This window comes from Triticum dicoccoides, chromosome 7B (genome assembly GCF_002162155.2).
Source record: "Triticum dicoccoides isolate Atlit2015 ecotype Zavitan chromosome 7B, WEW_v2.0, whole genome shotgun sequence".
In the NCBI taxonomy this organism is placed as follows: domain Eukaryota; kingdom Viridiplantae; phylum Streptophyta; class Magnoliopsida; order Poales; family Poaceae; genus Triticum; species Triticum dicoccoides.
Genome location: NC_041393.1, coordinates 82639708 through 82650268, shown reverse-complemented (window position 1 = coordinate 82650268; position 10561 = coordinate 82639708). Strand labels below are relative to the sequence as shown.

Below are 10561 nucleotides of genomic sequence, written 5' to 3'. Positions count from 1 at the left end.
AGCTCCGATCTGGTCCTGGCAACTCCGATGCCTACCACGCCGGCCGTCGTTGCTGCCGGAGACAACAGCCTTCGGGGAGCTGCCTCTGATGGCAGCGCTTCAGACAAGGACAATGGCGTGCCTGCTGCTGTAGCTTCCCACACTGCTGTTGAGGGCGACGGGCACGTCATGCAGGCGCCTCCGGTGCGTCCAGGTTGGGGAGATTGGAGAGGATGTATCGACCGCGAGGCATCGCAGGAAGCCCCTGTGTGTCAAGCTCCAAGTGGGAATGCGTTGGGGGAATGGCAGCTTGTCCCGAGGGGCCGCAGATCGACTTCCATTCCTTTCCGTCGCCCTGCTATCAATATGTGGCGTCCTCCGCCAGCGTGGTTGAGAGACAGGTGTTTCTGATGCCTCTGTCGAGGTCACTATGCACATTCCTGCAGGGATCCAATCCGATGCACGAACTGCCTTCGATCTGGTCACATCGCCCGCTTCTGCCGTGCTAAGAAGCCTGTCCACCAAGCTTCACCGGCCCAATGTCATGCTCCACCGCCTCCATCCACTGGTGATGTCTCCATGTCAGACGTGCAGTTCCAGTTTGTCTCGGCTCAGCAAGTCGGGTTGGCGGAGGAGACCGAGCTGCTTCGCACCAAGCTTCGTGACTGCATTGTGCGAGTCGGGAGTGTTTTGGTGAGAGCGGAGGCAGCTCTCGCCAAACTTGAGGTGGTGCCGGATGTGTCTTCGCTGCCTGAGCTTCAGATTGGGGTTGCCCTTGATTTGTCCCCGTCCCTTGAGATCCTGGTTGGTTCTGCCTATGGGGAAGCAGACATGTATGGAGATCTCTCCCCTCGTGCTACATCTTGTCGATTGCCGTTGCCCGTCGTGCCGATTGCTTCTGGGAGTGAAGCCGTTGTCGAGATCGTGGCTCCGGTGCTGCAGATTATGCCTGAGCTGCAGAAGCTTTGTGGGGAGCCCACTTCGCCTATTTCGATGGTGCTTCCTAAGGAGATGGGGTCGCTTGGAGGGGACTTGGCGATGCCGACTGCGACCTCACCGTTGTCGTTGGAGTCCAGTCAGGCACTCGCCTATGTGGACCGTGGAGGTTTGGATGTTGCTATTGCTCTCTCACCTGAGGTTGTTGCCCAGGTGGCATCTGTGGGTGCCGAGGTTGATGAGATTGGTGTTTTGGCAGCTACTTCTGAGGCACCGAAGCCCATTCGGTCGCCCATCTTTGACCGTGACGCTATGTTGGCACGTATTGATGAGGTGGTCTTCGTGAAAAAGCTTGACCGTTTGCTCGCCTCCTTGGAGGCAACTTGTCCTGGGTCTCGCAATGTGATTGCTTGCCTCCTCGTGGATGAGGTTTCTACAGGCAAAATAAAGAAGGTGAAGAAGGCTCTCAGGAGCATAGGCAAGAAGAGTGGCGCCATTGATAAGGCGTCTGCGGCTGCTTAATGGAGAATACTCAGTCTCTTCGTCCTCCATCTTTGAGTGGCTCGTCTCCATGGATTTCTTGGCGTCTGATGTGTTCAACATTGGTTTTGTTGAGGGTTTCTTTGCGACATAGAAGTGCTAGGGTTTGCGGTTGTTGCGTGTTATGTATGTTTGTTGGGTTGACCGTGAGGTCATGGAGTTTCTTTCTTAGCGAGTAGTCCGCATGTGATCTATATGTATTGGTTTTCGCCTGGTTTTCCGTTAATTAACCGGACAATTCTCTTCTTCTTAATTAATTGATGAGGCAAATCTTTTGCCTCCATTTCAAAAAAAAATCGAAATATATGTAGAAGTTCATTATGTGTTTCAAATACTTCCTTTTATTCCAGTACAAAAAGCAGCAACATCATCAAACAACAGCAAACTTTGATAGTTACAAATACACAACTTTTAAACTTCTCAAGTCCATACTCTGCTCACTGCTCTCGCTTCAGTGCTTGGAGGCTGGACCGTTGTAGCAGCTTTATTAGTTCAAGAAGAAAGCACAAAAAAATCAAACCAGGGACAACATAATTATGTATGATTCCTCTCAACTGATTTAGTTGTAGGCATCCGGGTTGGCAATAAGGTAGGCCTCGGCGGCCTTGAAGATGGCCGTGACAGAGTCCTTGGCCTTGGTGATCTCATCGTTCACCTCCACGCCTGGAAGCAGCTTGTATGTCGATTCCACCTTCACCACGCTCCCGCCGTTGGCTGCCGGCTCCACCTTGATGTGCGACGTGCCCGTCTCGATTGCCGTGCCGATGCCACCACCCTCGATGAGGGCTGACTTGCATTCACACTTGTCCACGTCAATGAACTCGAGCCTCTCCTTCATGAGGTTGAAGGGCATGGCTGCAAGATCAACTCTGTGTTATGCTTTGACCATGTGTACCAGACTGCAGGTGATATGAGTTGTATATGATGTGTACCTGAGGTGAAGTTGAACTGCCTGACACTGCCGATGCCGCCTTCTCCCTCAACAGGGTGGGCGCTGGCAACGATCTGTGGCACGAGCTTGGGGGCCAGGGTGTGCCAGTCCATGACGCCGGCACGAAAGAGGCGTGATGCAGCGACCGGCGACTCAATCTCATGGGTCCAGCTGTTGGTGGAGGCCATTGCTATGATGATCAAGCTAGTACCGGTGCAAATGATGTGAGCTGTGACTGTTGTAATGGCGCAGAGCTGCTGTGTTTCCTGGAGAGCAGAAGTGAGCTCTATAAATAGGAGCTGGAAAGAGGGGTTGGTGAGTGGAGACTGGTGAAGGCGCCAGAGTTTTTCCAAATTGGATGGCACCGTCGGTCGGCTAACCTTTTATCATTGCTGGGTCTGAAAGCTCGCGCTTTTGTCATTCTTTATTGTTATTTTTAAGCGCTTGTCAATCTTTAGTTAGAAGAAGAAATGTGTTCTCTATCCAATTGGCACCACGTCCGCGTGGGAAAATTGTTCTAGTGCTTGTAGGTGATTAATTATTAGCCAGCTGCGTTACCCATTAACAAATGCATGTCAGCGTGTACATGTATCATTACACGTAAATCAGCTGGTTGAGATGCTGGGTTGCATTCGTTTGTAACCATATTTTGCTCACCGCATGTGCTGGCAAAACACACGTTATTGTTTTTTTTAGTGCAAAACCATTGTATATCACGCTTTATCTTTTTTTTTTGTTGATAGCTTACCCATGTACAACGCAAGCTGATTAGAGAGATGCATGTGAAATGAATTTCTAAGCATTGATCCTTTTTATTTGTATATAGCACTTAGGCACGTCTACTATAAAAACAAAAAAAATGATGCTAAACAAAACTTGGTTTATTTTTTAAGCAACTAACCAAGGACCTTGCACTGTATCTAGTCAGAGTTCTATTCAAGGGATGGTGAGGGCATCTCCAATGCGGACCTTCATTTCGGCCCCAAATGTCTGAACTTGACTGTTTTGGCACTTTAAGGACGTGTGGCCGCAATTTCGGCTAGAATCCTCAAGACCGAGACTGTTTTGGCACTTTAAGGACGTGTGGCCCTAATTTCGGCTAGAATCCTCAAGACTGATAAGTTCGGACGTCCTCTATGTCGGACTCCGGTAGCTTGGACCCACCCAAACCATCAGAACCACCCCGCACCCCCTCGGACGATGCTCAAGCCTTCATGGACCTCTGCCACTCCACCCAGCCGCCTCTCCATCAAGCCGTCGTCGTCGGATCCATCACACGCCCTTGTACCGTCCACGCTAACCGTTGTCGTCCATGCCGGACACAAGGCACAGCAAGTGTTCGGTCAAATTCCATAATTCATTCTTTGACGTCTTTGTTGTATAGTTTCAAGGAAACACGATGGATCTAGACAAGGAGTACTTTTACAAGGAGGAGTTCATGGGTTGTTCTTCGTCGGATGACGAGGAGGAAGACAATGGAACAACGATAATGATGGTGTCTTGAAGAAACAAGCATGTTCTCGGCTCCAAGGGTTCAACGCCAGGATATCGAGTGTTGAATAAATTGAATTTCAATTTGAACTATGTTATTCGGAAACTTTATATTTGGATTGAATACTAAAATTTTAACTATTATTGCACTGAAATATTTATTATTTTAATTATTGTTGCATTTTAATATTAATCTTAGAATTATTTCAATGTTAGGAGAATAACTTTGAAAAAAAGACAGGAGGGGCATACAAGTAGGGGACTTTTTGGGGCTACCTTTGGATGGCCAGCATTTGCCCGACTGTCAATGAACACGTTTGGACGTGTCCGCGGACAAATGGAGGAGTCTGTTTGATGTTTGATGCTGGAGATGCCTTTAGATGGGTTGCATTTGAGATGTGGATACGCTCTTTGGTGCTTGTGTTTATGTCCATTCACTCGGGAGGAGGAAAAGAGTTTGTCGTCTCCTTCGAAAAAAAGTGTCCGCAACCAAAGATCTAACTGAACGTCAATAAAAAGGTGACTAGTCCCTAAATTCATTTAAAAACTAGTAAATGAAAGGCTCACTGAGTAGGCCTAAGAATCTACCACTTCATCTCACGACTAGGGCGCACATGTCATTAGCTTTTTCTACATCCCATCGGCGCCGCCACTGGTCCGTTGAATACACACCTCCACGCACCCTCCACCGACACTAAGCGCACCAATGAAACGGGGATTTGACATGCAGACATTATTCCTGAATTGTGGTAACGTCGCCACGTCGGCTCGCTGCATCGACCAACACACAAAGACTCCATAAACCTAGCCTAAACCAATAGTCCAATGTTGTTTTACGCAAAAGACGAGCCGAAAGTCAGCCCGCCGGCATCTAGGACCCTATCTCGGGGGACCTTCGGACGCCGCTGCACATGCAACATCATTGTTCAACGCCGCAGGTCTAGAACCATCGTCGCCTGACCGTACATCCGCAGTTGCCACCATCTCCGATCTGCTCCAGCTTGACATCGCCTAAAGCTCCCAGGTGGACGGGCAGATCCCCCCCCCCCCATGGTGGCAGCGACGAGAGGGTTGGAGATGTAGGTGGCGGCCAGGTCTTCTGAGTCGCTCGTCACGAGAGGAATGGACGAGTCATTAGCAAAGCTACAACAGAAGAAACTGCATGGGCCTAATAGAGGACTTGGCAAAAAAACATATACATTCAAACTCTATCTTCTTATATTTGGAAAAAACAGAGAAATTATAGTCACTCGAGCAAACATAAGACTTTCTTGGCCCATAAACATCCACTTCCTTTTATATGTTTCACATACTTGCTTTTGTTCCCATATGAAATCATGAGGAATATACATAAGCAAGCAGCAACATCATCAAACAATACCCTTTGATAGTTACAAATACACAACTTTTCAACTTCTCAAACAATAGCACCCTTTAATAGTTACAAATACACAACTTCTAAACTTGTCAGGTCCACACTCTGCTGAGTGCTCTCGCGTCACTACTTGGAGATTGGAGCAGCTTTATTAGTTCGAGAAGAAAGCACACAAAAATCAAACCAGGGAGAACATAATCATATATGATCCCTCTCAACTGATTTAGTTGTAGGCGTCTGGGTTGGCGATAAGGTAGGCCTCGGCGGCCTTGAAGATGGCCGTGATAGAATCCTTGGCCTTGGTAATCTCATCATTCACCTCCACGCCTGGAAGCAGATTGTATGTCGATTCCACCTTCACCACGCTCCCGCCATTTGCTGCCCGGAAAGTTGTGTTGTAGGACGAGCTCCCCGGTACTCCCTACCCTGGCCGTTTGTTCACTTCGTGATCCGTGTGGCTTAGAGCATGACGAGCCCACCTTCTGACCGTGTCAGAGCCATTAAGGTAAGCAAGTAGCAGAGCCACAGTCATACCGGCATCCACTTTGCATGCGCACAGTGATCAGCGTAGGCAGAGGCACCCGCAACTTGCATAGTGTAGTCAACATCGGCGTACTGTATGCACGTGAAGAGCACAGAGCATGCTAGTTAGTACTACTCGATACTCCGACTGGTGGCATGGGTTACATCCTCAAGCACTGCACATTAAATCCGTTTTATACAAAATTAGCAACACATGCATTCTACTGTTCTTGGTAGGTGCGCCAGGCCATGTTCCTATAGTACTAACCTTAATTCCGTAGAATACCTTAACATTTCTGTCTCTCCCTCTCAGAAACTTTGCATGCTCTCCCTTACTCTCTCTTAATGTGCATGCAGCTTCTGAAAAATCTCTAAAAAATCTTTTCCAAAAAGCTTGACCATGCGGCAGTTCTCTCTCTCTTGGCTTTTGGATGCAACTTCTCAAAAGGAGCCACAATATTCTTGGAAGGAGAGAGAGACCGTGATGGGAGAGAGAAGCTAGGTGACTTTTGCATGCAACTTCTGAGAATCTTGTGAGGAGATTTATTTTTTATTTTTTGCATGGAATCTTGGGAGGAGATTGACCGTGATGGGAGAGAGGGAGGAATACACTGTTCATATATGAAGGGTGACCGGTCAAAGGAAGGCACGCACTGTTCCGCTCAGGCCACTGCTCATGTGCAGAAGTGTTCTGCAAATCATGCCGGCCACAGTTGTTGAATGTGAATGTCTTGCACGTATCTCCATAAGACTCAATGGTCTAGATAGAAGGTCCCATGTAGCTGGAGCTCTAAAAAACCACACTCTTTGCTGCCGGCTCCACCTTGATGTGTGAAGTGGCTGTCTCAATCGTCGTGTCGATGCCACCGCCCTCGATAAGAATCGACTTGCACTCGCACTTATTTGCGTCAATGAACTCGAGCCTCTCCTTCATGAGGTTCAAGGGCATGGCTGCAAGGTCAATTCTGTGTTATGCTTTGACCATGTGTACCAGACTGCAGTTGACATGAATTGTCTGTGATGCGTACCTGAGGTGAAGTTGAACTACCTGACGCTGCCAATGCCGCCTTGTCCCTCGACGGGGTGGGCCCTAGCGACGATCTGCGGCGCGAGCTTGGGGGCCAGGGTGTGCCAGTGCATGACGCCGGCGCGGAAGAGGCCCGGCGCGGTGACCGCCGACTCGATCTCCTGGGTCCAGCTGTTGGTGGAGGCCATTGTTGTGATGTTCAAGCTAGTACAGCCGGTGCAAATGATGTAATCTGTGAGTGTTGCAATGGCGCAGGGCTGCTTGGTTTCATGGAGAGCAGAAGTGAGGGCTATAAATAGGGCTCGGAACCGGTTGTTGGTGAAGCTTGGCCGGATGGATCTAGTGAGTGGAGACTGGTGAAAAGGCGTCAAAGTCAGGCGTCGAGTTTTTTGAAAATGGATGGCACCGTCGGTCGGATGTGCTTTTTATCATCGCTGGGTCTGAAAGCTGGCGCTTTTATCAATCTTTGTTAGGTAAAGAGGAAGAATGTGTTCTCTATCCAATTGGCACCACGGTCCGCGTGGGGAAATTGTTCTAGTGCTAATCCGAGAGTAGGTGATTAGCCAGCTGCATTACTCATGAGTAAGCGCACAGGCATGTATCATGTAGTTCGCACGTAAATTTACATTAGATGAGATGTTGGGTTGCATGCAGTTTGTAATCATATGTTGCTCGCCCCATGTACTAGCACAACACACGTTAATGTTTTGCTGGCCACGTGTAGGAGTACTAGCCAAACACACGTTATGTTGGAAAGCTATAGGCAATTTTGTGATTAATTCTAGTAAACATATCAGGACATAAACAGTTATGAGCCCGGTACACACACCCCCTTCCGTCCTTATGTCCATTAACTCTCAAGGAGGAAAAGAGTGTCGTCTCCTTCGAACAAAAAAGTGTTTGCAGCCAAAGATCTAAATGAACGTCAATAAAATGGCGACTAGTCCCTAAATTCAATTAAAAAAACTAGTAAATGAAAGGTCACTGGGTAGGCCTAAGAATCTACCGCTTCATCTTATGACTCGGGCGCACATGTGATCAGCTTTTCCTACCTCCCGTCGGCGGCGCAGTCGGTTTCCTTGTCTCATGTGGCCTTTAGAACCATGGAGGCACGGTCGACCCTGGCCTTGCCGGAGGGAGGTATATTGCTTTGTTTTTAGGTGTGGGCCGTTTAGGGTTTTTGTCCTACTCCGAAAGATCAGACGCTTCAGGCTTAATCCCGCGAGTGACGAGGACCGGATTACTTTTTGCCTCATGGCAAAAAGCTTTGATATGTCCTTAGGGCATCTCCAGCCGCGCCCCAGGAAGGCATTCCCAGGCGATTTTTTCGCGCCGACGCCGAAAAAACGGCCCAGTCGCGCCCCCAGGAGCCCGATTTTCGCCGGCTTGGGTCGAAAACAGCGCCGGCGGACCCAGCCCGAACCCGGCGCGCTGGGGGGCGCCCGGGGGCGCCGGGGCGAGCTGTTTTGGCGCGAAAAAGACGCGGGCCAGCCGCGTCAGCGACTCGGCGCCTCGTCTTCCCCCAACGGCCTCGGTTCCCGCGGGGAATCAATGGCAAGGCTGCCGCCGGTCAGCCTTGCCATAGATTCGTCACGGGCGGCGCTTCACGGGACGGCGCGCCGACGCCTCCCCTCCCTCGCATGCGCACACACGGACGCGGCCCGGCTATAAAAGCCGGCGGCCTCCACTCGCCTGTGCCCACACCAGCCCCGCCCCTCGCCGCCGTCCAGCCCCTCCCTCTCCCTGCCTCTCCCGAGCGCCGCCGCCCAGCCCCTCCCTCTACCTCTCCCGAGCCCGCCCAGCCCGCCGTCGCCATGGCAGAACGCTTCCCCGGCGACGAGGCGGCGGCCAACGGCTTCGGCCGCCGTTCGCTCCGCGAACAGGAGTCCTGGCTCCTGTTCCAGGCGAACATCCCGGCGCCGCCCGACATGAGCGCCGGGCCAACGGGGTGGAGACTCAGCACCGGGGGAGTGCCCATTCCCCCGTTACCCTACGCCGTGGCGAAGCCGAAGTACTTCGCCGAGGAGGTCGAGATCGTGCGCGCGTCCCTCACCGACGCCCAACTCTCCCTCCCCCAGTACGCCGCCGACAACCACGCGGCCTGGGCGGCGTATTTCGAGCGCCGCCAACAGCAGTGATTGGTGTCCACCAACGGCGCACCGGTGGTCGGCGGCCGGCAGAACAGCGAGGGGCGCCACCTCTGGTGGGGCGTCCCCGACCGCACACTCGAGGGCGTGCTCACGTACCTCGAGGGCGGCAACGACCCGCCGTTGGCGTACCCCCCGACGCAGCACCGACGCGTCGGGCCATGGGCGCCAAGGAGGTTCGGGTCCTCCTCCTCCTCTTCCTCCTCCCAATCCTCATCGCACTCCTCCGGCACTCCGGCCCTGCTTGGTGTCAAGGCCGAGCCCGCGGCGGAGTCGCCGCTAGGCCGGCGCACTCGCCGCGCCGACATCGTCATCAACGAGGGCGGTTGGAGCGCCTCCTCCTCGTCGGCTCCTCCGCGGTTCATCAAGCCGAAGACGGAGCCGGGGCTGGCGCCGGTGAAGACGGAGCCGGGGCTGGCGCCGGTGAAGGCGGAGTTCGACGACGATGACGCGGCCCTAGAATGGGCGCGACAGGACTCCATTGCGATGGAGAAGGCGCGCCAGGAGAAGGTGAAGGAGCGCCAGCGCGCCGCCCTGCACCGCTTCGAGGAGCGCCGACGCGGCCGCGATGAAGACGGGGTCATCGTCCTATGCGACAGCGATGACGACGACGACGACGCGCCGCCGCCAGTCCGCCATGGCGACGCCGGGTCCAGTAGGGGCGCCCGCGTCAAGGAGGAGAAGGCCGACGACGATGATGGCGGCGACGACTTCAGCCCCTTTCTTTTTTAGATTAGGTTAATGTACTGAAAATGCGCGAATTTCGCTGAAATTTACCATGTTTAGCCGAAATTTGCCATGTTTAGCCGAAATTTAGCCCTTTTTTTAATACATGCCTGGGGGGCGGCCCTGGGGACCGACTCGTCCCCAGGGCCATTTTTTGCGCCGGCTCACCCCCAAGCGGCGCTTTTAGACGCCCCATGGGGGCCAACGGCTGGAGATGCCCTTAACAGAGGGGTGCACTCACTTTGGTTTCAGCAATCATGACGGCCATGGCCGTTACGTCCCACGACGTGCTACACCCGCCTCCAGTACATTTATTCTATGAGATGAGTTTTCAAGATCATAAGCATAGGTCCAATTGCATTGGGTGTTCTGCTATCCAATATTTCTGTTGTGTTACCACTATCAGATTTAATCCTTGCAATTGACGAGAACAAGGGGATTGACAACCCTCTTGCCTTTGTTGGGTGCAAGCATTTACTTTATATGTGTGCAAGTATCATTTATCGTGTTTGGGTGGTGTCTCCTATTGGTTCAATAAACCTTTATTTTTAGCTGAGTAAAATACTATTTGCTACTATACTACTTCATCCCTTCCTCTCCGGTGAAAACCAACACTACACCAAGTAGCACATCCCAATTTGAAAAAAAAAACACTAGTAGAAAAAGGGCCTACAGTCCCGGTTGGTGAGGGCCTTTAGTCCCGGTTCATGAACCGGGACTAAAGGGTCGGTACTAATGCCCTGACCCTTTAGTCCCGGTTCAATCCAGAACCGGGACAGATGGGCCTCCACGTGGCCTGTCCGCTGAGCCCAGGAAGGAGGGCCTTTGGTCCCGGTTGGTGGCACCAACCGGGACCAATAGGCATCCACGCGTCAGCATTTCTGTGG

The 10561-nt window shown here is 51.9% G+C and overlaps 1 protein-coding gene and 1 pseudogene across 1 annotated transcript; both read right to left on the bottom strand.

The window, feature by feature from the left end:
- Positions 1–1779: 1779 nt before the first annotated feature.
- Positions 1780–2638, bottom strand: LOC119338600 (pathogenesis-related protein 1-like). Its single transcript, XM_037610902.1, has 2 exons — positions 2388–2638; positions 1780–2310 (listed from the first exon to the last, which is right to left on the bottom strand). Exons 1-2 carry the CDS (start codon positions 2572–2574, stop codon positions 2015–2017), a joined length of 483 nt encoding a protein of 160 aa, XP_037466799.1. The 5' UTR covers positions 2575–2638; the 3' UTR covers positions 1780–2014.
- Positions 2639–5466: 2828 nt separating this feature from the next.
- LOC119340774 lies at positions 5467–7042 on the bottom strand (annotated as a pseudogene).
- Positions 7043–10561: the final 3519 nt, after the last annotated feature.

What these genes read in the sequence shown, in the direction of transcription:
- LOC119338600 (XM_037610902.1), bottom strand. Translation starts at nt 2,574, where the DNA reads ATGGCCTCCACCAACAGCTGGACCCATGAGATTGAGTCGCCGGTCGCT. An exon ending in GCAGTTCAACTTCACCTCAG is followed by an intron (nt 2,311 to 2,387) that starts GTACACATCATA and finishes TTGATCTTGCAG; the next exon opens with CCATGCCCTTCAACCTCATG.